The sequence below is a fragment of the Falco biarmicus genome, chromosome 8 (assembly GCF_023638135.1).
Source record: "Falco biarmicus isolate bFalBia1 chromosome 8, bFalBia1.pri, whole genome shotgun sequence".
In the NCBI taxonomy this organism is placed as follows: domain Eukaryota; kingdom Metazoa; phylum Chordata; class Aves; order Falconiformes; family Falconidae; genus Falco; species Falco biarmicus.
In genome coordinates, this window is record NC_079295.1 from 12,488,299 (window position 1) to 12,515,377 (window position 27,079).

The 27,079-nt window shown below is 38.2% G+C and overlaps 1 protein-coding gene across 4 annotated transcripts in view; it reads right to left on the reverse strand.

The window, feature by feature from the left end:
* Positions 1–6,559: 6,559 nt before the first annotated feature.
* NCKAP1 (NCK associated protein 1) overlaps positions 6,560–27,079 on the reverse strand; it is a 61,154-nt gene continuing 40,634 nt past the window's right edge. For all 4 annotated transcript variants that reach the window (XM_056348919.1, XM_056348922.1, XM_056348920.1 and 1 more), the window contains 11 exons: positions 26,346–26,564; positions 25,881–26,011; positions 25,390–25,487; positions 21,459–21,552; positions 20,655–20,737; positions 20,113–20,193; positions 16,543–16,636; positions 14,827–14,943; positions 10,811–10,920; positions 8,129–8,218; positions 6,560–7,521 (listed from right to left, as the gene is read on the reverse strand). In XM_056348919.1, the coding sequence (XP_056204894.1) occupies positions 7,405–7,521; positions 8,129–8,218; positions 10,811–10,920; positions 14,827–14,943; positions 16,543–16,636; positions 20,113–20,193; positions 20,655–20,737; positions 21,459–21,552; positions 25,390–25,487; positions 25,881–26,011; positions 26,346–26,564 (1,234 nt within the window). In that variant the 3' untranslated portion in view covers positions 6,560–7,404. The remainder of the gene's footprint in view (positions 7,522–8,128; positions 8,219–10,810; positions 10,921–14,826; positions 14,944–16,542; positions 16,637–20,112; positions 20,194–20,654; positions 20,738–21,458; positions 21,553–25,389; positions 25,488–25,880; positions 26,012–26,345; positions 26,565–27,079) is intronic.

Here is a 27,079-nt window from a genome sequence, read left to right on the forward strand (position 1 = left end):
CCGAGTTATAATCGCCTCCAGATGGAGTGTTTAAGGCAAAAAACCTTGCAAAGCTCTATAATACCATATACATTATGCAGCATTTCTCATCTGGCCCCTGCAGAAATAATTTGAGATGCCTAGCTTGAAGGCCATAACCACTCCGAATTTAATTTTGTTAAACCATAAATTTACTGTTTCAGATTTACAGCCTCTCCAGTTGCACAGCCCAAGCCTGCCTCCGCTCCCGCTTACCCAGATTTATTAGCAGCACCCAGCGGAATGAAGCACCAAATCACACCTGCAACTAAAAATAAGCCCTGCACAAACGGTTGGGTTTTACAGGAACGGCCCAGTATCGCCAGGTGCCGAAACTCAGGCTCACCGCTGATTTCAGCGGGAGCCGATGGGGTTTGACAGGCCCTAGGATTGAGTATTACCTATAAATAGAAGCCAAACACAGTTTGCGCATGTTTTACCATGATTTTTAGCAGTTACTGGTGGGATCACAAAGGGCTCTCTGTGGCACCCTTGGCAAGTTTAGGAAAAGAAGCATTGCCTTTCCTGAGAGCTTCCACTAACACGCCTGCGAGCCACACGCACAGCAGATGCTCTAAGAAAACCAAAACCCGTGCCACCTCATCCTGTAAACACAATTTCATCTGAAGAAGCCAACCGGCGCCCAGAGGTTTTTAACCAACACCCCCGGCTGCCTTAGGCCTGCGCCCCATGCTCCGCCAGACCCCCCCAGCAGTGCCCACGCACAGCCGCCGGGGCTTCACAGGCCGGTGGCTCCTCGGTGCCTTTTTTCAACTTCACAACTCAGTTTCTCGTCCCATTCCTAATTTACCAAAAAGCTTTAGAGTTGGGCAGGGGTGCCGAGGCTGCAGCTGCCGCTGCGACTTTGCGAAGGCGTGCGCGTTTTGTCACTTGGTTTTTACTTCTGTGAGAGATGGTAACGAAGGTCGGAAACAGGCATAGAAACATTCCCCCAAATTAAGGAAGAGCTAGCAGTCTGTAAGCACAAAAATCATGATGTTGCTGAAGTGTGAAGCCATGGTGCAGTAACATAACCCACAGCCCAGCCTAAAGCGCGCCCAGACTCCCCGAAAGATCTCCTTTTTCCCCAGAACTCCTTCCTGGCTCACCAGACCTTTCAGCCCTCTGCAGCAGTTCACAGCACTCACTATCATCGGTGATTTACAGCCGCTTCAAAGTGGGCATGCCAACGCCCTTCCCCCCCGAAAAAGAAGCAATTTGGGGGATAGTTTGGGAACTTTGGGACTTTCAGATCATAGTTCTTAATGCTACACAAGCTTTAGCTGTGGCAGAACAAAAATCGTGCACAAAGAAGTTATTAACATGTTTATCTTCCTCCAGTTCCCTGATGATACTTTTTTTTTTTTTTTTACTAAAAAGTTAAACAATGGGGTGACAGCAATGAGAATGAATGGTTTTAAAGCTGCTTTACTCCTCTACCCAACAAACTTCCATAGCTCAACTAATACCAAGGGAAAAAGCTAGTGGCATTTCTCCAGAAAATATTTATAGGTTTTAAGTGCGGCCATTCTGCTGTGCCTCCCCTAGTACTGCTTTCACAAAATCCATAAAACCAACCACCCAACAAGCTTTTCTCAGGCTAGGGTGGTCCATGTGTCGTCGCCCCCCCATTTATAGACTGTTCATCCAACAATGCTGCTTTTTTCCTCTCCCCAAAGCCACAGGCTTGCTTACTAAAATTGGAAACACAAATCCTTTTTTAGCAGCACAGCTCACAAGCAAACACAAAAATATTTGCCACTTCAGCTGGCCAGGAATAAACTCGATCGAGGTTCTGTGACTTAGAAAAGCTTACAAGCTTGCGTATTTTACCTGCTCACTAAGGACTAAGGGAATTCCCTATGAGCCCGTCCTTGGTTTGCAGGGCTGTCAGTCACCATCCTGGAACCATTACAAGTTTGGAAGAAGATGTTTTCTGATACCACAGCATTTTCTAGTGGTAGCTTCCCTTAGGGAGAAGGCAGCAGGGGTTTTGCCTGCTTTGCATTTCAGCTCCAACGCCTTTGCAAGCTACCCACGCTCTCGCAGCCCTGTCCCACCCGATTGGAGCAGTGTATACGGTGGCTTTACATCAGTCCTCAGTGGTTATTCGCTGGCTTTAATTCTCCCCGTTCACACTAGAGTCACCGAGTGCTTAACACCACACAGACCTAGATGCTGAGGTCCAGGCACCTCAACGCTATGCCAGAGGCTGTGTCCTTACTTCCTCTTCTTCATCCCCATCACCTGCTTGCAAAACATCAATAGGCAACTTCTTGTTGCTGCTTGGGTCTTCTGCCAGTAACTGGGATTTTGAGAAGCTCCGAGACTGATACTGGTTTGAAATGCTCCAAGATCCTTCTTGAAAGGCATCCAATACCTACTGCAAATGTGCTAAGTGACAGCTCAGCCAACAAAAGCCACCGGACGGTGTCCATTTCCACCAGCTGAAGAGACATATTTCAAACCAAATGGCTGTGGATTCCATGCACCCCTTAGCAAATGGTTGTGGCCACTTTCAACCAGCACCTGTGGCAGCACTGATTAGTCAACAATTAGTATATGATAAAATTCAAAGGCATTATTACCGTCTTGTCACTATGGTTTCTCCCTGAGCTTTTACTAGATAAACAACATGCATTTTCTTGGCATGCAAACAAAAACCATTATGAAAACAGTGGTGCAATTATTTCCCTAATACAATTAACTCTAAAGCAAGTTTCAGAGGCTCAGCCCGTTCTCTGAGCTGCTTTTCAGCCCTTTGAAGTGCTTTGCTGTCCAAAACAATAAACGGCTGAGATGAACTTATCTGACCTTGTAACACTAAATGTTGTTGCTGACGTCTTCCACTTTAAAGACATAAACAGAACCAAATCCAAGCATCACAGACCATCTCTAGCCTTCCGCTGTAACAGGCGCAAGAGACAGACTTCTATACCGTTCCGCTGACTCGGTCTCAGCAAACACATGCTTGTACCAAGATACCTCGAAGTTTTACACTTTCAAGCATCCTTTATTTACAAATGATCCTGAAGCTGGACAAGTTTGTCTCATGTACTGGGTGGAAAACAGATGACGCCTCAGTTGAAATTTGGAAATGCAGTTCTGACGTCTGTGAGGTACAAACCTAGATTTAACCCATGAAGTGTCAAATAAGACTTCAGTCACAAAATGGACTCAAGTCACTGTGCAACGTCTTTCCCAACTTCTCTGAGCACTCTGTGATCACCACTTGCAACTCCCCTCCTATCTCCCTTTTCTTTTCACTCCTCTTATCACCATGATTAGCGTAAGACTAATTGGTGGTGCATTCTTAGCTTTACTTCCCTTCCCTCTGTGTGTCCATGCAAGGAATGGTTTCATTGTCTTCACCACTGTGTCCTTGCTACTATTAAAAAGATTAGAACTTAATTTGTATTTTGAAATACTGCTCTTGCCAAAAGCCAGTTATCTGTTCTTTGCACTGCCTGTCCGTCGAGTTTACCTCAACTTCAGCCAAACTCAAAGCCTAATGGACAAGGGCAGGGAGGGCAGGAGCAGGAGAGCTGGCAGGTGACCTGTGACAATGCCTTCCCCATCTTTCGGTCGCAACCTGAGGTGAGGTCTGACAAGCTATGGAATCATGTTAATAGACAATGAGCTGGATTTACAAGCATCAGGGTTTTAAACATGCAGCTGTACTAGCTTTGCAGCTGCACGTTACTCACACAGGTGTCAGCGTGATCTGTTACTGTTGACCTTCGTCATTTGTGAGAAAGCACTTTTAAAATTTACTGTTACCATGAGCAAGGCAATGGCCTGAAAGGCTATGCAAGAAACTGTGCCAAGCCCCTTGCTTTACACTAAGCTCAACATACGCTTTTCATTCCCATTTTAATACTAACATTTCCTATTACTGAATTGGGTAAGACACACTGACACTACATCCAGCAAGCAGGTCGTTTTGACCGAGTCGTACTACAAACAGCATGACTAGTTGCAAATTAATATGGTTTTGGACACAGGAGGTCAGGGGGCCATTTTGATTTTGTTATTTGTTAGTACAAGTATTTACAGACTTTATAACATGACAAATAGCAAAAGCATACAAGGAGCGGTCAATTCAAGTAAAAGACCTTGTCATTTCAAGGGAAGGCTTCCCTTTATCACAAAAATGATTCAAAAATTGTACTTCAAAAGAAAAAAAATAGCCAGAACTTTAGCCTTTTTGAAAACTGGTTATTTGTCATCACTGAAAATGGCGGTCCTCATCCATGAAGCCAAACGCGATGTGTGTAGCTGTCATAAATCACCTTGCTTTGCACAGCCTCCCGTGCCGGTGTTTCAGGGCTGGTCACAAGGACTGAAATGGAAACCTGTATTCATTCAGTCCTTAACTCATCAGCCAAGTTTAGCAGTGAATACGACTATGATAAATTACTTCCATAGTATCCAAAATGTATTATGGAGTTAAAAGATGCTTGAATTTGAATAGGAAAACAATTTGAAGCCTATGCCTAGAATATTGATTCAACAGGTTATTGGCTGCACATACAAACCTGGCTTGGGGTTTGGTTCAGCTTGACAGAGAGATTCACCAGAAAACCATTACAGCATTAGTTCAGACACATCCAAACTTACAGAATTTATTACAGTTACTGGTAAGTAACTGAGAGTTCACTCTTCAGTGTGAATCACAATGCTCAATCCCAGGGCCAGGAAAACCTTTGGCAAAAACACAGTTTAGAGGCAAGGCGTATTTACTTAGGGTCAAAAATTCCTGAATCTGGAATGAATAAGCTCTGAAGTCATACAAGCCCATGATGACCTGCTGAAGAAGGCTCCTATCTTTCCTCAAATCACCAGACTCATTTCAACATTTTCTGAGGAGAATGCCCTTCTCCAATGCATCAAAACTAGCACCTCCCAGTGTCACGTTTGTTACCAACTCCTTTTCCTATCTTAGGCAACAAAGTGCTACAGCAAAGAGTTGTAAAGGTAGTCCTTGTTTTCAATGGTAATCTTTTGTCTTGATGGACACATCTTTTTAAATTATAAAAATACTTTCCTGGGCAGCAACAGGACATTCTTCTTCCACGCTCTCTCTCACATGAGGCAGAGCCCTCCCTGTGAATCAGACATTTGATCCAAACTGGCTTCATATGGGACTAGCTCAGCCGTCTGGGCTTCATACTCCAGGAATTACAAACACTTCTGGAAACGCGTAAGAGGCCACCTGAGATGACTCAATATACCATGTCAACAGTTGAACTCACCGAGTTGCAGATACGGTGTTGCCAGCTCCAGAGGAAGCATTCCTTCTCTACCTTCTATCCCAACAAACTTGGTTCGACAGCTTATAACGGTTTGTGTAGTGCCTGTGACAGCTCCCACAGAAACTACTGAGTCTAAAAGGTTTTCTGACTGTGTCGGAAGAGGCTTCTGGCAGAGGCAGTGCCCTCGTTACCTGTTTTGCCAGAGATTTCCTACTTTCTAGGCTTAATTCAGTAACACCTCAGCAGCGGTAAGCTGACGGGGATCCGAGGTAAATGACCAATTACAATTGCTTCGTACTTAAAAAGACTGAAGACACAAAATAGGTTATTTCTTAAACTTGAGTTTGTCAAGAGCCAGTCTTGAAAACAGGCATTATTTTTCCACAAAAGGCTACATTACAATCAAAATCTTAATTAAAATCAAGACATTTGAATGTATTAGATTATAAACACTACAGAATAGAATTCTTAAGTCTTGCATTCGATCTAACTACGTCATGAGCAAGCTTATTCGTTATGGTACTAAATTATCAATTTTAAAACAGTTCCATGGTTATGACATAAAATGCATAATTAGGAAAAATATAGATGTACTGTCTCACTTCCTTAGGACAATTTTATTCCAGCATTTTTTTCCTCTGGACAGAGGAAGCTATTGTAACTGAGCACACAACAGCTCTTTCATAATAGAAAAAGTTACCAGCATGCACAGAAGTTGCATCAAGAACAGGGGCTCTATACAATGTCCAGCGCCTGTTGAGAAACACATCGCTTTTATATGCTGTGGATTAAAGAGCACAACCATCTGGTCAGCTTTCAGGCTAAATGAGCCAATGCTATCCTGCATGCCAATTTGCACAACTGATTAAAAAAAGGCCTATTATACATCTGTCTCAGTAATGTGCGATGTTAGGGTTTTTAGCAACACTCTCCTGTTTTATGATTAATTCAAGGTTTATACTTTAACAATACACTTTTTTCTATGGGTACAACCGGCATCGCTACGTACTATATGTACTTGCTTCATTATGTAAAATTAAGATTTAAAGGATAATGGCACTAAACTGACACTTTTTACATCGCTTTTAATTCCTTTTTCCAACTTTTTACAAGATTCACTATCGCAGCAGAAGCCAAAAGGTGAAGGATTAAAAGAAGTCTTCACATAAAAGCTCTAAGGATTGATATTTAATGAACTGTGAGATGTAAATCAATGCACAACAGCACAGTTTAAGCTTAAAATACTAGGATAACATTTATATTAAAAATAATTCACCTACAGATAATACAGTCTAGTGTTTATTGTATGTTATGGAAGGTACACTTGAATTTCAAAAATTTAAAACATATAAAAAGTGGTTAAGGGCTAACATTTTATCAACATGTGATAAATGTGTAAGAATGTTTATTATACAGCAGGGTACAATGGTAGTGTTAATGCCAACAGGGCACCACAGAAGTTAGTTTAAAAAAAATTTCCACTATGCTTTATACAAACAACACCACTTGCTGTTGTTTAAGAGTATCAGGAGAAGATCACTGCCTGAAGGATAAGCAGTCCTATAACGTTTTGTTAGATAGTGTCATAGTATGTAGATTTGTGAATGTTTCAAAATAAAACTAGAAATGCTGTAATTACTTCACAGAAATGCACATCCAATATTTGTTTTCAATAAGAACAATAGGTACAAGATTATAACTCTCCCTATATGAAATAATTTACACACAGATGAAAGCTACACTATCTAAAATAATCACTAAATACATTTTTCTTCTGGGAAATAAACAAGCAATTTTTGTTTTGCATTATCAATATTAAAAAACATATAGCAGAAGTAGTATTTTTTTAAACATAAATGATGCTCCAAAGTTTTGTTTGTTTTTTTTAAAAAAAAAAAAAAAAGAAGAAATGAGAAAAAGATTTTCCATGATGTGCAACCTAAAATCAACCAAGCTTATATCGTAGTACAACCATATTAAGAAACCACTGATCAGAAATACAACTTTATGGAAAAAGTTTATAAACCACAAAACTGTTCATCAGGCCATAAAGTAAAATAGCTCCATAGTTTACAGATAAAACTGAGGCCACATAGATGCGTGCTATGTCTTATCTCCAGTAAGTAGATATTTAGGCAGAGGATGTGACGCTTTGTTTGTAGACGGCATGGTATGCATTTCTCAGCAAGACATAAGGGAAACAAGACTCCAAGAGATCCATTGTCAGGAACGGAGACTCCTGCACAATCTGAAAAATACCAGAAACACAAGGTTTTGCAGAACACCTTCTACTGCCTGCTCCTGATAATCTGTTTCATGTAGATACTTCTGGTCTGCACCACATCAGCACTCACATATTGCACAGCAAAAAGAAATAACGCAAATTCTAAATGTTGGGGAAATACACTAGTATAAACTCACTGTTCCTAGTCATTTAGCTTTCCTACATATACAGTCAGTCATATAGCACTTCTGTCATTTCCAAAAGACACAGCATACTGAACGGAAAACCTCTGAGAGAAGAGGGGATTTTCTCCCTTATACTCCGAAAAGTGCTCTCTAATGTGAAATTTCATTTTAATATTGTACGTACTAAGTGAACGATGAAAGCGACCTAAACAATGTGGATACAGCATTCTAGGTGACAAAGGATGACAGTAAAATTATGTGTGTGTGTCAGGGGAATGAAGAAAATTGATTTCTGACATTACAATTCCAGGAAGAATGACATAAAAAATAATTTCCATTGGTTCATGAGCTAAAACACCCAAGGTGACACCCAACCCCCCCTTGCTGAACTATGCAATGCAGAGCCTGTTCCTGAAGTTAGTAACACAAAACTGACGAACACTTACCATGTCTAGTAGTAGGTAAACAGATTCTCTGTTCCTTGTAGTAGTTTTGTCCGTCTCCTGGCCAATCTTCAGCAGACTAGACGATGCAAGCTACATAAAATGAGTATTTCAAAGCAATAAATAAAACAAAACATTGATCGGCTTCTGCTACTTCATTACACACACACAAAACCTTCCTAAAAGAATATCCCAGCCAATGGACGCTGCATTGTACTAATAACTACAAAGGAACATAAACAATGGTGGGCACATGAACCCTCAACTGGGCTTTAACCTCAGTGAGCTATTTTTGTTTATTTCTAGTAGTGTTTAATAAGCAGTATGTGCTATTTGAATAGAAAAAGTAAATTTATTGCAAATATCCTTTTGTTCTAATCATTGGTTCACCATTATAAAGTCTACTGAAATTAATGACAGAACTCCCACAGGATCAAGATCTCACTTCTCCTCTGTGCTTCCCAAAATGCATATAAGCTTACTGCATTTTTGTTGGAAGATTTAAAGTGATTGAACTTTTTATTGTTTGAAGTTATAACGATTTTGCAATAGAAGTAGTTTTACTTCCTAATATACATTTTTAATTGAAGAAATGTCATCCTACATGTAAATTAATATTATTTTATCAGACCGTGAGCACTCCTACAATACAAGTTTTAGAAGATATCTTAGAAATTTCCAACACATACTTGGGTATTTACAAGCTCAGGATGACAGAATGCAGTAAAATATTTAATTTGAAGATGCATTGATAACCCGTGTTTTCATGCCTTACAAAAATCTGAAAAAAACTCCATTCAACTTTCAGATGTACAATCATCATGCCTAAACCACATTTATCAGAAATGGATTTTAACTTAAAATACTAACTTAAAAAATCTAAATCAACATTCTTCTTGAACAAACTCTGTCATGAATCAATTTGTAATATAAAGTGACTACGCATACTTCAAAAGAATCTTACTACATACTAATCAGTATTAAATAACCTAGGAACTTTTTCCCATATTTAATTAACTTTGACAGGAAAGCAGATCACCTCCAGCAGCACATTTTCTTCTTGAGAAAAATGTCTTTCTTTCAGACTAACAGTGATATGTAAAAGGTGTTAGAAAAGATAGATTAACAAAATACCTGAACCACCAAGTCATGGTCTGTGCAGTAAAAGTAGTGGTCTGAAACCAGTTCGTAAACACTGGAAAAAATGCAAACCTCATACCAAAAGAGTTTTTATCACATGAAACTATACTGGTTTCCTTCACTTGTCAAATGTATGCAACTTGACACAACCATTTCTCTTTCATCTTTTACAACCAGCAGTTGCATTAGACAAGGTCAACGGCCGAAGTTTTTTTTCTGTTTTACAAAATGCAATGAATTTCCAGAAGTGGGGGGGGAAAAAAAAAAATTCTTTCTGTGGACTTCTAGTTACAGAAAGTTACCATTATCCCACTCCCATAAGTGTGTGAGGTACCTAGAATAAGGAAGGAGGGGATATTTTTTTCATATTTCCAGGCCAAACAGCAAAAATCAAGAATCACTCAAAATCAGCAGTAATTTTTAAAAACTAAAGTGAAGCTGCTGTTTTAGCCTTTACCTTCAAGTTCTGGCTAATTAAGAGTCACTTAAAAATTCTATTTCTAATCAGGCAGTACACCAAAATGCATTTAATACACATCACCACCACCTAAGGGCTTTTGATTTTTCTCTAAGCACCACTAAGGATATCAGCAGCTTTGATCTTCAAACTACTCTGAAGCACAAAAATTCCACCTCCCAAATATCCCTGTACCACACTGCTATCACAGAGTTACTGTCTAAGAAGGGCAGACACGTCAAAAGTTACAAGTCAAAAGCCACTCTGGAGTTTCCTTCTTTGAAAAAGTAAAATAAAGAGTCCAACACGTTATGGGGAAAAAGCCTGCTAGACAAAAATCTTGATTTTTATATGCATTGCACATTTCTTCTTCCAGTCATGGGCCACACAGCGTAAGAGATGGTATGTGCTATAATACTAAAGATTCTACTGAAAAAACCCTGACACTTGTACCGACTTGCTACTGTTACGTTCCAACATCGCACAGAGCTGACGATTGCTAAAGAACTACTACTGAATTTAATCAACATATAGACCTGTATTAACAATAATGCTTTTCTCTCTTGTGCACCAAAACCAGATTTATAGGAAATAATGGCATTGCATCCCAAATTAATACTACACTTTCTACCTGAACTTGAAAATATTACCTGAAGTCAACCAATGTTTTTCTTGTTAAGACACAAACTTTTAACCTATTGCTAGACTTCAAAAAGTAACTTGTCCACAGCTGATTTTCTCCTAATCAAAATCAACACCACATTATTATACAGTAACTTTAGTTTCTCTGTAGTCTGTATTTTTTATTTACATTACAAGCATTGCGAAGCAATATTGCTATTGGAATAAATGTTGGTTAATCAGTACTCACCCATACTAATCTAAATCTTTGTAGGATACCCTTGTGATTAAGATTACTCATGGCTGATTGCCACTGTAAAGGTAACACTTGCAATGGCAAACACATTGGTAGTTTCATGACAGCACGGTGCGAGCTAGACTATGTATCAAACCGACTAAGGGGCGTCAGCAGGTGAGAGCTCCCCTCTTTTTAGAGAGAGCAGCTCTAGAAATCGAGTTATACATACGGCCAAAAATTCTTTAAGACGGTCTTCAATGCTTCCCTTGTGGATGGTAAATAAAGCTGCAGCAATCTGGTTGATAGCTTTTGCCAAGCAATGGATGTTGTTGCAATGCCCTAAACAAAAACATATACAAATTACCTCAGCATCATGTTTGATAATGACAGTAGTCTTTGGAAAATATCACCAAAGAGTAAAAAAAGACTTGTCACTATGAAAGAGAAACTTTCAGCGTCTTACACAACAGGAGCAAAGTACTCTTTCACATTGAACCTGGTATCAGGAAAGCCACCAGAAGTAGCTATCTCCCTTCTGAATGCCGTAGTTCTCACAACAACCTCAGAGATCCCCATGGCTTTTAGAAAGAAGGAAAAAGAATATATTGAAAGTTTAATTGGTCTCTCCAGAGCTTGACAGTATTACTGCTTGGCTAGGCTAAAAAGACACGTGCAAGCAGTTTTTTTCAAGCTAATTGGCTATTTTTCTCCCGTCTGCGTAAATGAACGAGGAGTCACACTCAGACAGCATTCACCCAAGAGATCTACAGGAACTCAAGAACAGAACTGTTGAACTACCAACTGCCATATGTATCTTGCTTAAAATTCACCCAGGCTTCAAAGGCCTGCATGGTGATTAAATGACACTAATTTTCAAAGAGAACAGAAGAACTGCCCCTCCGTAAGCCTGGTATCTCTTTGCAAATTAAGCCAAATCTACCGCTTTAAAACAAAATTGATAGACACCTGGGCAAGTATCTTGGGAAAATGCTAGCATATGAAAAGGAGGTGGTCTCTGAAGGAGTCAAAAAGTATTCAAGCATGTAAAAACTGCTGATTCTTACCAATTCTTTTTGACCACTGCTGAGCACCGAGCTTTTTTTTTTTTTTTTCTTTTTTTCTTTTTTTCATTCAGTCATTTATCATAAGTTCAAGATCATGCTTGAAGTCAGTGAGGTCAGCTAGACCCCATCACTCTACATGAGAAAAACTGATGTTTTTCCCCATGCGTTATCAGTATTGTTACTTAAAAAGAATTATACCTATCTATTTTATTGCCTGGTTTACTCAGTGTCATAGTATCTGCAGCTCTTCACTCCTCTAATACCCCCTCAAGAACTTTACATGATATGAAAATTTTATCACTTCACTCTTCAGTCCCCCTTCCAGCCGGTCTATGAATACGCTCACTAGGAGGTCCCAGCGAAGAACCCTGTAGATCTCCACCGGCAGGCCCCCCAGAGCTGATACTCCCACTCTGTCTCCTATTTTTAAACTAACTACTGCTGCCTGAATATGCTGGTCAAAAAAACCCCAACAAAACCCCACAAACAAAAATAAACAACAACCAAAAAACCCCCCTAGATCACTACTTTTCTTGAACATCAGTTAAGAACATCTGTTCTGCTTAATTCTGCTGACTGAAATTTATATTTGGTTTTGAAGTGGCTTGATTTTTTGAAGTTACTTAATTTTTATACCTCAAAGACTGTAGAAAAAGCATTAGCAAAGGAATTAAACTGAGGAACTGTTGTCTTCCAGTCCGCAACAGGTCTCAAGTATTTAGAAAAGGCTATGTCTCTTGCAGACCAGTGTTCTATTCTAGCCTCTGGACCACAGATTATTCCTCTAGCCATTCAGATTTCTTACTGGGAAAAAAGTAAAGGTTGTCAGAGTCTGAGCCTTTATCCGGAGCCAGGGGAAGAAATGGGCTTGATTGTGAAGTAGGCAGAGAGAATGCAGACACTGCTAAAGCTGTCCAAGAACTGTCTGTATTTGGGAGGTATATCTTGCCAGATTCGAAAGCTGAAACTCCTTCAGATCTGTGACTTGTTGATGGACACATTCAGGATTTGTCCAGGGAATTTACTTCATAAAAAGCAGCATTTGTTACGTTCTCATTCTGGAAATAGCATCTATATCAAGTGCCTAAAGCCAGACGTTCTACAATAAGGGCAGAAAACAAGCAGCAAGGAAGGCAGGACTGACAAGGTCTACTGTTTGTTCAGTCATTTTTGCAGAGTGAATACATTTTATGTATTCCTTTTGCCAGACACTTTTCCTCTCAATAAAAAATAGCCCACTCAGTAAAGAGCTACATAATACAGAGGTCACATCTCAACATCTGTAGCAACTCCTAATACGGGCATATTTGAGTTCTAGATGTAACTTCTCTCCAGTCACAATTTCATGAGATCTTATTAACTGTACTTACTACTTCAAGGACCCACTTTGAAACAAGGCTTTGCCTGACTGCATGTTAAGTTACTGAATGTAAATGAAATCACAGAAACTGGAATATTTAAGCTACGATACAAAATGGGCAGAAGGTAAGAACTACCTGTTGTTTCAGCCTGCTAAGAACCTGAGGACTAAGAGGGTCCTTGGAAGAGAGGAGAGTTCAAGGAAGGCAAACTGCAAAAGCTCTAACCTGCTGGAGAACCTCTAGCTAATTTTTAGGAAAATCACATTCTTAGAAATAAATTTGCAGAGGGGTGAATGTGAAAATATAATCACTGTTAGAAACTTTTAGTACTGCCCCACTGGCAAATAGTGCAAGTTTTGAGACTCTACAGTAGGCAAGATGCTTGTGAAGGAGAAACCGATAGCAAAGTGCTTCCAGAGGATTTCTCTTATGAATAAACAAGTAATATTTAAGAGATGTGGTTTTAAACACACATAAGCAAGTTCATTTGGACTGATTTAAGAGAATCAACCTGATAGTCCTTTAACAAGCAAGTTTCTACCTTTGTCACTCACTCACCCCACTTAATATTCCCTGCTCTTGCCTATATTCTGAGATTTTCACTCAGCCATCACAACCTTGAAAAAGCTCACAAAAACCAATAGAAATACTATGAGTGCAGATGACTTAAAACAACTCTGCAGGTTACTGATTGTTCTCCCTACTCATCAGATAAAGCTGTTAACTTTAAAACCTCTAACTTTTCAAATCAATGTTCAAGTTCTACTCGTCACAGATTTATCCAACTTTTTCACAGTTGGCAAAAGGCTACATGATATTTAAAATGAAACTAGAGTTAACAGATCTTTAATCTCTCAAAACTGAAGAAAACAATAATTAACGTCATTTAAAACAACAACCTCCTGTCTCTCAAGAAATGTGATTTGCATACTACAATAAGTGATACAGAAGGCTTTCAGAATTTTTGGTCTTTTCCTGGTACTTTAAATTTTCAGAAGTCAGTTTAGACATTCTTTGTGAGTTAAATCTTGAACTGATTAAAAATAATGCAACTTTTAAAAAAATAGAAAAACCATGCTGTACCCAGTAAATGGATGCAGAATAAATATGGTCTTTTATGTGAGCCATGCTATATATCACAAAGGAAAAAGCTTGAACAGCTGAAAGGTGACTTTTGTATGTGTTAGAACAGTTTCGTCAATCATGTTTTTCTCAATTTTGCCTGCAAGAACTTTTTTTTTTGTGTGGACTACATGCAAAGAATTTCCTTGAGGCGAAGAGGTTTGGGTGGTTTGGGGGTTTTGTTTGTTTGTTTTTTGAAATAAGAAAGCTGAACTACTATGTGGGATGTAATTTGTTCACAGCTTATGTCTTCTGCATTCTATATTCAGAATTTTATGGTTAGTAATATGAAAAGCATATTAACTATAGAAAAGACACCTTGTATGACTGTCCCAAAGCCAATGTGAAGATTACTAAAACATCTATAGGATTACATAGTAAGTGTCACACTACTTAATGCGGAATGTATGCTCTAGCAGTTCCACACATTAGGACGACATTGCCCCCTACAGCATCTGAACTGTTCCTGAAATCTCAAGTAGAAGACTCATTTTTCATAGAAAGGTTTCCCAAATGAGTTAAGTGAATGTTTTTTAAAGTAACTTTCAGAAGAACCTTCCTGGATTAGGGCCAACTGATTTCTAAATTTTGTTCATTACAAAGTGTAATTAAATCTTTAAAGCAAATGTCATCAACAATCTACCAGGACAATTATAAATAAAGCATTCACAGGAAATACTTCACTGACTTTACATTACCTTCGATGGCAGGGCTATACTGAGACATCACATTACTAGCCAAAGTCGGCAAGGAGACTGCCACGAAGACCATGAGAAGGCAAGCAATTTTATATTCTTCTTCTGGACTAATATTTTCTAAAAACAAAAACAATACAGTTCTTTAATTAAAAAGAAGTAATCTTGAAATGTTTCCTTTCAACTACAGGGTAGTTAAGAATGTAAAATGTTTGACCCAATGATGTTTAAACCCAACAAACCCAAACTCAATGTTTGCATGTGAAAGGAGGAATATTATCTCAGCCTCGCCAAAAGACAGAGTGGGGCTTCAAAATGTCCAGTTTGTTATCTACAAGAAGGAAGTCAAGCTGCTGCCACCCTATTGCTTCTAACCATTTAGTTACTAAGACATCAATATGCTGGGCAGAATAGTATTTCTTCATGCTGATGCAAATCCAGTCATTGCTCTGAGGTGAGGAGAGCTCCTCCGGTACTCTCCCTTTGGTAGATGGGCAGAAAGTGACGTACACTTCCCTCAGCTCAGACTAAAACTTTTGTGTTTTCAAAACCAGCAGCATCACCATATATTAGTGTAAGATTAGTTGGAAAACAAAGTCAACAGTTGGTGAAATACAGTATTTATATCTGTGCAAAGTGAATTACTAAAAGCAAAATACTTCAAACTACAAAGGTAAAAATCAAAATACAAGATCATAATCAATCATTAAAATACACAGAAATGCCCTGTCCTGTTCAGCCAGGTTAAACATTTCACAGCTGCACCACAACGAAAATAACGTATTTAAAATGGCATTTCAGATACTAGCTATCATTCCAAAGATGTATCTACATATATGATACATATAATGTATATAAACCAAATATACTTTTTTTTTTTTTTAAGGCTTGACACATAAGTCTGAACATTAAAATGTCCCTTGGAATTAGCTTTATTTCCCCCTCCCCAAAAAACTAGCATTAAAACAAACCCCATCAACTTAGGTAACATTTAAAATATTCACAATCTGATTATAACATTAACTATGCACGACCCCAATTGGGGAAAAAAAACCCAATAAAGTTCTCTGCAAGGAAGATAGGGGAAAAAAGCTGACAACTGTCAAAAAAGCACTGGAGTCTGATTTCATGCCTTTGAACCTGCCAGAGTAAACAGAACTGAAAAGCTCAGACAGTGGTGCTTTAAAGCAAGTAGGAAGCACTACACATGTTAGAACATTAAACATGTTTATTTTACTATGTTTCTGCTTGTAAACTCCATGTTAACACTTGCATAACGCACCAGTAACACCGGTAATGTGAAATTCATGAAGTGCACTCAGCTGGCATTTCAGCTCCTAATGCCTACTTACATGACAGAGTTGTTACAGACCTGTACAACAGAACTGATCACGACCACAACTGTTCACAACAGGAGTTCTATTTCCATTGTTCTTCAATGACAGCAGTTTTTACTGTTAGCTATTAAACTCCTTCAACATCTACTCGTTACCCTTTTCTAGGTCAACAAGTTAATTCTTTTGTGGTTGAAGAGATTCTCAAGCTGACACATCAGTAGGCAGCAGGCACAAATAATTCATGTTCTTGTGCCATTTATAAAGTTCATCGAAGGAATACCAAGGACTCAAGTTTCCTCCTAGCACTTTAAATATTTCTACGCCTGGGTGCATTTATTTTTTTATTGTTAACACTTCTACTTTTTAAGTTGGAACGTCTTACCCGATTTTTGGGAAGACAGTGCTACGACCAACGCAGGATCGATCTCACAAGGCAATCCAGCAGCTGATGACAGTTCATATACATTCATTGCCACCTGAGGACCAGAAGAAAGATCATTACAAAAAAGGACAACATTGAATGTTTTTGTGTAAACATGATGAAGCACAGTTTTGCTGTCACATTTGAAATGTTCGTATTAAAGTTAGAGGCACTATGGAATGTCAGAGACTTGGCTAAAACAAGATAGAGAGACTAGATTTTGTTTGTTTCTAATCTACAATGGACAGCTGGGTCAGTACTTTGTGTGCTAGATTATAATTTCTTTTTGTCAAGCCAAACAAAGCTTGTGTATTTTTATATGTTACCTCCAAAGCAAACATCCTGACTTCCAATTAGCAGTTTCTACATCTATCTTTACTGTTCAAAAGAAACTAACAGATTTTCTCTACCAGATCTAAAGTATCAGCTAACATCTGCAAATACAGCATTTTTAGACAAAAGCCAAAAGTCACAATCTGGTGAAATAGAGCAAGACAGAAAAGAAATCTTAGAATATTCAGATCTGACACAGATTCAGTGTCCAATGATTCCAAGTGCCAAGACTTAGAGTCTAAAGTGGCCCGAATGCTTGAAGGAACTAAGAACACCTTGAAATATACTCCATTTTCCAGCCTGTCCCATGCTGTATCTTTTATTGCCGTTAACCAATGTTCACTGCAATTCTCCCTTTCCCCAATATGTGTCTTGGACAAAATATCTAAAGCTGTAGTTCCGATTAACCTCTGCAAAAGCAGGTTTAGACCAAATACAAAGGACTATGGGAAACGGTAGCAGTATGTCTTACTACCATTAATATTTGAGAAGGTTTATGCTTTGCCCATAAATTCTGACATACAATTGGTCAGCTGCATGTAGGGGATGTTGTGCAGACTATCCTTATTTATGTGCTCCAGCCTAGCTACCTGAAGGCAAGTTGTGATCTGAAAAACATACAATGTTGTTTGCATAGTGCTATGCTGTCAGAAGGGCACATGGTATTAGCTCAAATACAGTCCTGCATTAAAAGAATTCCATAGCATCTGGACAGGATCTGGACCACAGCAAACTGTCAAGGAACAATGGCGGAACAAATGCAAGACTCCTTCTAAAAGCCTGTGTAGACATCCCAACAACTCAATATTAAAAATAACCAAATTGAAGGAGATGAAATCCCCATTTTGCTAAGCACCCCAAACTGTAAGTTTCAGGGATACCAAAATAAAACCAGCATTTCATTACAAGTATTTATTTCATCAACAGCTTTAAAACTATTTATGCTTTGCTTGCTAAATTCAGTACATAGGAAATTACCATGTTACTATGTCCTAAAATATCCCCAATTGGACAATTGTCCCAATCCATTGTACAAAGCCTGGTAAAGATTTGTCTGTTGACACTCCTTCATTAAAGAAAAAAAACCCAAAAGGTTCCAAAAGAAACCTTTGTTGCCTATAATTGTACTGCTGTATGTGACAAGGCCAGAAGAAAACTCAGACAATGAGCTGTTGATTGTCCACAGGGTTTAATTGTTAGCAGGCTCACAGCACAGTTCTGGCACTTCCAAGAAGCTATTTTCAAGACAAAGATCTGGCAAAGCTGCAGGGCAGCACATGTCAGTTCCCAGTATTCTCAGTAGGCACCATGGACAAGACTCCACAGGTCTGGCTCCTTCTCCACACATAGTCCTCCAACATCATTCAGGCACGCTATGTACTCTCCAACAAGCCTACATAGCACCACGCCACACCACAAGATGTGACCTCTACAGATGGTATCATGTGAGCACCAGCATGGTAGACTGCACCACAGCACTTAAGACTTTATCTCAGACACTTGGAACTAGAAAAAAAATCCACACAAAATAGGTATATTTAAGAACCGCAGCAGAAGTAGAGCAGACCCAGAGAAGGCCAACAGCCAAACATTATGCAAAGCAAAGGCAACTAGGTGGTGCTATGCAGCATGAGCCAGAGAACGGTCCTCAGCATGGTTTTATTTAGCAGTAGATAGGTTTTTTATGCCATCCAATTACTCCTGCGACTGTAAATTACTCCAGCGACTTCCAGAAGAGGAGCAGCAGCAAGTACTATGCTTTCTTGTACCTGCTGACACAAATGAGTTCACTGTTTAAAATTATCTGTTCTAATCAGCTTAGAAAATAACAATGGTAAAACACTATCTTCAATGATCACTGTTGCAGCCTTTATCCCACCCTATTTTTCAGTGCCCCTTTGATAGCAGAGGGCATAAGATGCTTTCTGAAAAGCTCAAGAAAAGCAAGTGGTGAATTTCCCTTCTCATCTCTTCTGCGTGCAAGTTCAATAATGGAACATGATCCTTTGGTAATCAATGATTTTATCTGTAACTATGTTAGAAAGGCTTTTCTTGAGTAGTGCAAAAGCAACTTGCACTATTTTGATATAATTTTTATCATGAAAAAGTATTATCCAAGTTAATTTTCTATAGCATTTCCACAGAATTCCTCTATTGTGGCATGAACTTCCAGTGTTTTGAGGGACATCAAACATTAACGGCTGGTTTATCAGCATTGCAAGTTTCAAAGACCACGTGATTATATTCTGGAGTGCAACAGCATATGCGTGAAATTTCAGTAACTTATATTCTTCATGCAACCTCTGACTCATTTCCAGACAAGACTGCTAAACTGTGTCTTCTGAAATCACGAGGCCCACCATAATGGACTCTGAACTTTTAAAATGGAGAAAGATGTTTTTTTATTTAGTGAATCTTCATACACAACAGAACTTCATTCCTCAAGAGTAAATGGCAAAATGTAAACTTCAAGTTCAGGAATAACATCATATTCTGGCCCTCTAAAGCCATACTTGATGCTCAAGAGCATACCTCTAAAAATTGTTTCTGTAAAAGTGAATCAAGATTTGCACAGTGCATATTCCACCACACGTTTTCTGTAAATCAAATTGCCACAATACCAGTAAAAAGCCTGCAAACCTTCACAGGCTCTGAGCTGCAATAAGAGATTAAAAAAACAGCTAGGCTGTAGCTACTGTGCATACATATCCAGAAGCCATGTGATGTACTAATACAGGTTTTTGGATGGAAACCTACTACTATTCAGAAGCAGACATTTCAGACAATGAGTTCACAAGAATTTTCAATTTAAGAGAAAAATCAGACTTGCAGCTATTACATGCATAGAGCTCCACCTATACACAGAGTCCTTCAAACATTTAGTTGTATCAGTTACACTGCTCACACTACGAAGCAGCTCAGTATTCTTCCCTTTATCTCTTAGGCGTGTTTCAACATTCTGTTCTTTCTTTCCATGAAAGATCAAATGTGATCACTGGCAAACAGACACTTGTGCTGGTTGATTTTTTTCCCCAGAACATTAGGAGGCTGCAGATGCACAACTACTTAACTGTTTGAAAAAAAACCCCATCGTTTTCTTTGTGTCTGGATTTGTCACACTAAGCGTTAAAGTCTTGCCCCGTACATATTTTCAGTAAGCTCCAAAATTACTCTATCACCCTTTGGGCCAAACATTACCTTCATGTCAGTCTCTCTTGGAATGTGATCTTTAAAGTCCTCGATGGAACTTACAAGGAAAGGAATGTGGTAGGATAAGACCTAAGAGACACAAACACATACAAACTAAGAAAAAATACTTCCCCTGTAAAAGATAAATGAGACACTATCATTATTCTACCAGAGTTAATGATTTTTTAAAAATGAGTTTTTATTTTATACATATGAATTTTTTGTTGATTTAAGACATTAAAGCCTAATAAACATAAAATCAAGCTGTCTGCAATCAAGTGAAATGAAAGCTTTTAAAATGTACTAAACACAGAAAACACTGAGAGGCATGCTCAAACTAAAATCTGTATTTTTATGTAACATTTCTCTGAACACTATTTAAAAAGTAGATTTCCCCACCCACACCTTGCAATTCAATGTTCAGTTCATTGCCATTTTACCTACATGCTAACCTTTTAAGCAGTAGCATTCCTAAATAGTGAAACTTCAAACACCCTATTATTCCATTAAATACAATGAAAATATTCGGAACATATGCAGTCATTTCTTACATCTCTAAGTGCTTCCTGTGCCAACGACCGAAAAGACAAGATAACACCAATAATCGTCATTCTCTTCAAAACACTGTCAACGGCTGAACAGAAACAAGAACAATAGTGAACAAGAACGTGTTGATGTTTACAAGCTCAATTCTTCAAAAAAGAGAAAAAAAATTTTAATAAAATACTGAAAAATGCGAGGTACTGAAACAATGACATTCCTTCAAAGAGCCAAAATATGCAGTGTTAAGCAGGTTTTTACAGCTGAGCTAATTTTCAGAAGACTATAGTGTTAATCATTCATTGAATGAACCCCATTACATACAGCTGACAATACTGGATGTTAACACTAGTACTGTGCTTTCTTGAGGCCAAGCATATATTTTTCTAATAATTTTTTATTAAAAATAATTACTTAAGTTAAATACATGTAAAAATCCTTCCAAATAAAATAATTTATACTGTGATGGAATCAAGCCAGAAACATGTGTCAAAAAAGCCTGGTTTGTATTCTATAGCTACGCACCTGGTCTGCGGGTTACTGCTGTTATAGCTATGCACTATCATCCCTGAAAAGATGCTCAAAGCTCACCACTACTATAGTGCCCATGTACTAATTAACACAGAAATCTCGTTTTATCTGTACATGAAAAGACTGGAAAACTTTGAAAAGATGCATCAGTTTATACAAGCTCACATACACTTTGCTGCTTCTGTGTACTTAATACAGAAAAATTAATTTTTCTCATTTTCTTTAGAAAAACAACAATTAAAAAAGAATTCTGTATCTTTAGTAGGACCTTGCTAGTTACCCACATGATAATCTTTTAAAGAGTGCTGCCATCTGGTCTGGCTTGTCGAAGCTGGTCCTCATTTGTGTTAAAACTTCAACGTTCTCCACCACAAGTTTCTAAAAAGCAGCAAGGATGCAGGTCAGCTATAGATTTTGGTATGTTAGCAGGATAAATGCGTGGTTTAGGATATTTCAGTCTAGCAAAGAGGCAACTGAAGTCACGGAATACAGATGTACCCCCTGTGTTCAGTATTATCATCACGCACTACTCTACACCAGAGCAAGCTCTGAATCAAAAAGCTGAGGATTACATATCCCTTGGAACGTGATTTTTGTATTCAGCAATGTGTACAACTTCTTAAAACAAGAGAATGAAATTCAGTAAAACCAGACAACAGCTCCTCATGCTATTCAGCTTCTTGTAAGTAGACGTATACCAATAAAAATGCAGATTCACAAAGTCATCTATTTGTTTCGGTTGCTCCTTCCACTAGTTATGCTGTAAGGATTAGAAATTTAATGTTTGTAAAATTGAAAAATGTAAAGAAGAGTGTAAAAGTCAGATTGTCATATCTCGGTGCAGTTGACTTGACATTTTTTTCCATTATAATACAAAATAAACACAAAGACATTCATTCAAGTCCCAGCACCTTAGCCTGAAACAGTTAAACTCAAGTGCAGTATTTTTCATGTCAGTTTGACCAAAGAAAAGAAAATGTGTATCTGTTTCTAATTTGTCACAGCTCTCATACATTCAACTTGTAGCATCAGGGTAAATGTAGAAACTTTCCTGAAATCGTTCTCCAAATACAGATCAGATTTAAATTCAAATTACAGAGATTGCATAATCACATCTATAAAATGTCAGATCCAAAAAGGGTTTCTTTGCTAGCTGAGGAACTTACGTTGTGCCAAGCAATATTTTTAAACTCTCTTCAAGCAAGAAATAGGTACTTTTATTCTTATAAAAAAATACTTCTTCAGTTTCAGTGCCAAGTACCCTATTTCAGAAATGGAAAATATGATTATCTCTAGGTAGAGGACAACCAGTGGCTAAGAAAATGTAGCTATCTTGCGTGCTTCTGAACATTAAATGAAGAAATTGTGTCCTTTTGTTTAAAGAAGACTTAATTCAGTGCTTTGTATACTAAAGAATATCAAAATGGAAAAGAACTGAAAGAAGATGGAAGAAAACAAGATATTCTGGATTGGGTCCTCCAAAGTGATTATTAACAGTTTTATTATTCAAGTAGATGCATTCCAATCCATCTTAATTACCAGACAGCAGAAACAAAAGGAGCAATGAGGAGGGAGCAGGGAAAACTACTTCAGCAAACATCTAGGCTACTATAAGCCTGGAATGTAATTTAAGATATACGATATAAAATCTAAAGAGACATATCTGCAGGAACCTACTGCTAAGGATCCGAGAACATTTGACCTTTGATAGTTCTGCTAACTGCTTTAATAACGTTGTTTTACTTTGCCTCAACCCACACTGAAAACAGTGCAAGACATAGCAACTGGCAAGCAGGGAAATTAAATTTCAGAGTAAATACTCCTGTGACCAAAGGAGGAGGAAAAACCAACACACCTTAAACTATAATGCTGCTATGAAATAAATGGTGGTCTGTGTTTTATTCCCGCCTCCTAGTCACGTACCCTATGCAAAGCAAATCTGCCCAACCTCTTAGACCTCTCAGATTCAATTACATTGTCTCATGGTCATGCTATTTCAATAAGCTGAAGTCTATCCATAACCCACTCAGCCTTCCTGCTTTCATTCTTCTTATCTTCAGTGAGAAGCACGGAAAGAAATAAGCTATACAACGCGCAGCAAACTAACCACCTCCAAGAATGTGTGCCCATGTACACACGCATAGACGCACAAGACATACATCTATGCTAAAAGCCAAAGCAAGACTGGTTTCCACTGACATCAAGATGGGCAATTTTAAACCAAGTGATGCATCAGAACTTGGCAGATGTGTGGCATTTTAATTTAAATCCCTCAAAGCTCTCCAGGAAGGCAATAGCCCACGCACATTGTTACTGAGTCAAGCTTTCAGCTTTACAAAAAATAACCAGCATATTAGTTTAAGATTTAAAAGGAACAGGCTGGAATACAGTTCAAATAGTTACTTATATGAGGCAAACTTCCCCTCCTTGCCCCAGACTTAAACTTCATACACAGAACCAACACCTGGTCCCACTGCGAAAAGCGAAGCAAGCATGTTGAACCCTACTTTCAATAAATTCCCCGTTCTATCCTCTTGTTGCTTCCTTCCCCCAAACACAGATGTTTCTCAGTGCTCTCTTGCTAAGCCAACTGCATCTCAGCCAGAGAGAGATGAACTTTTTATTACTGTATTTTTTTCCTCCAAATATGTGGTCATGTGCATGTGGATCTACATTATGTTCTGCTTATCCCTAACAGTATCAGAAAACAACAAATCTCAGACAATTTAAAGCTGCTTTTAAAAAAAATACACAGAGCTACAATATAAATCATGCTGATTTTGAGGATGTTTAACAACTCCACAGTAAGTGGACAAATAGAGCAGCAACCAACAAACATCTGCCCGTTGGCTTTGTGTTTTACTTGAAATGTGACGATATCACTTTATGCACAGCCAGGAGTTACATAATTTAGCCTTAAAATCATAGCTTTCTCACCTGGAAAGCCTCATCCTAAAACTCAGATTGGAATGGGCATAAGGAATCCATTACCCTGTCCAGCTGGCCACTCAGGTCAGGGATGCTGCTTGCTCTTGTGGCAGCTTGGAAAGCCCGAGCAGCCCCTCTCCTTGAGCTGTGGCACTGAATAAAAGGCTTCAGCTCTTTCGGGGCATCACACATCCTAGCAACTCAGCAGCACTGAAATTCACAGTGTTTACAGAGAGAACAAGATCTTTGAAACTGTAATATGGGATGTAATAAACCCACACACTTTTAAAGGCCTGGTATTCTAATAATAATAATTTCTCGTAGAAAAGTGAAAGTTACTTAGATCTCTTCAGTATTTTTTAAAATGTAGCACACGTTAATAGTTACAAAAACCTCCTTATTGTAATCAGTGGTTAAATAAATTGAAAATTATGAGATGTAATAAAAACTTGAAATTAAACTTGGAAATTAATTACATGAAAAAAAGTCAGTCATAGGGAAAGCAAATACATGCCAATCAGTGACATTTTAATAGTATGACTATCCTGAGAAAGTAGTACACAATACTGAATTTATTAAAACCTCTTTCCATAAAGAATTAATTAGATAAACACCAAGTGCTTCCCCGTCATTGTTCATTGTTTCGACTATACATGCAACAAACTTCCTTTACGTGCCCGTATTCCCAACATTTTTTTTTCATGGCACAACTTCATCGTTTGTGTTGCTGTATCAGGTTTATTTATTAGAATACAGAAATTTAAAATAAATGGATACTGTTCAGCCAGAGGGAAAGATATGTCTAAAAATGAGGCAATTAACAAAGAAAAAAGCCCAGGGGTCTCCCATCCATGTAAACTCGACAATAGATGCTAACATACATGGTAAAGTAATGAAGTCCTTATAGATGTCTAAGATACAGCTGAGATTTTCATGCTAAGTTTCAAGAGTCAGACTTGGGTAAGCGTTTTGCAAGCACCTGGAGATCTTGGAAGACATCTCTCCTCCCACTGATGATTAAAAGACACCTGACTCCTAAGTTAGGGTACCTAACATACAAATCAACAGAGCCTACATAAAGTCCTGCCCATTCAGCTGCTGCTAGCATACACACATACTACATGTGCAAACACACTACAAAACAAGAGTAAAACTCAAAGCTTTATCAGTTAGTTTGATAAAGTCGTTTCAAAAAGATGGCATGCAGAAGCACAGCTATCAAATACCCTAAAGGAAGCTTAAACAGAAAGCTACCCGCGTTCCCACCCACCAGTTTCCCAGGGTTACCTTAAGCTCAGCAACCTGTGAAGAAATGTGCCACATCAGACTTTCACTTAGGAACTTCATGCCATATGGTCCCAGAAGTTCAGAAAGGGCTCTCATTTCTGAGAAATAAAACAAACTGTTCTACTTCAACCATTCCTTCTTCAGTTATTTGATGCCCATCATGTACCTAGCAGTGATGTTTTAATTACCTAAGTATTTTACCCCGAAGTAAAACTTTATATACAAGAACTTGTGTTGTAACAGAACCAAAGCAGCGGTCATGGACACATCATAAGCCTATCTCTGTAGCTTAAATAACCCTACTTGACCAAAAATAGGAAAAGTCAGCGCTCTCAAGACACAGAGGCAGCACAAATAAAAAGTACTTGGAATACTACTGAAGGTTAACAAATGCTATCTATAATACAACACTAAGAATTGCTGTTATTCCAATTACCCAAGCATACAATAACTATCCCTCACAAACATTCAGTAGAAACATCAAAGTTTACCTGATATGTCAGAGTACTCCTCAGCATTAAACGTCAATTCATTTTCTGTAGGCAAATTCACAAATGCCTTCATGGCTGGAAAATAGGCTATGTGACCATTGCTGACTTGTCGTAGCAAAGTTTCCAAATACCTTATCAGAAAGGGAAAATTTTAAATTAAAAGACACATTTGTAGATACTCTATACAGATGAAGTATGCTTGTGTGACAAGTGACAGCAAAGCCTAAAGTTTTGCTTTCGTAGTTCAACTGTTATCTGTATCTTACTCTACACCTCCCCCCATAAAAAGTGAATTTCGTAACAGGCAAACCTTTAAAGTGCTTTTAACAAGTATTGGGAGAAGCAAACTTGTGAAGTCAGAAACTTCAGAAAAATTTCAAACAGCTTCACCTCCCCAATTCGAGATTTTTCATTAAATAAAACTAGTATTAAAAACTCGTAACAAATGTTCATATAATTACTCACCAATTTGTGTACAGACTGGTAATGGTTGGCTCACCATGACTATCTAAATGCTGGGTTTGCTGAAGCAGAACATTGTTAAATACTCGTGTAATGTCAATCTGTACATAATTTTCTATTGATTGGAGGACTGTCATATAGGCTCTTACACTGGTTAACAGCTCTGAAGGTTTTGCAATCTCTTGTGTTGCTTGATTATACATAGTCATCCCAACAATTGACCTTTTAGAAACAAAAGAAATTGGAAACAAATTGCATTTATTAGTAAATTAAACAAAGGTGCAGCTATGAATATGATTGTATATTTAAAGCTTTTCAATGAGTACTTCTCCAGTGTGCAGGTATTAAACTCTAATCAATGCACATACTGCACCTGCGCTTTTAGAAATAGTTCTAGATGCCGAAGACAACTGTACTCCTGGTGCCAGCAAAAGTTTTACAAGATGGTAAGAACACTCACCAAGCATTTCTAAAATCAAGCTCCCCCCCCGCCAATATGTAAGAGCAATTCACAATGTGGAAGACTTATGTAACTACTACTTTGGTAAATAAACTAATACTAGTATTTTAAAACAAAACTTATGTGAAATGCAAGAGCAATTGATGTATTGGAGTGCTCAAAGCATATTAACTAAGGCAAAAATTCTTTGGCCAAAGTTGCTGTCAGTTTTAGTTTGAAGTATCTGTTAAAAAATAATCATACAATTAAGTATGAACAAAAATATTCAAAGGAAAAC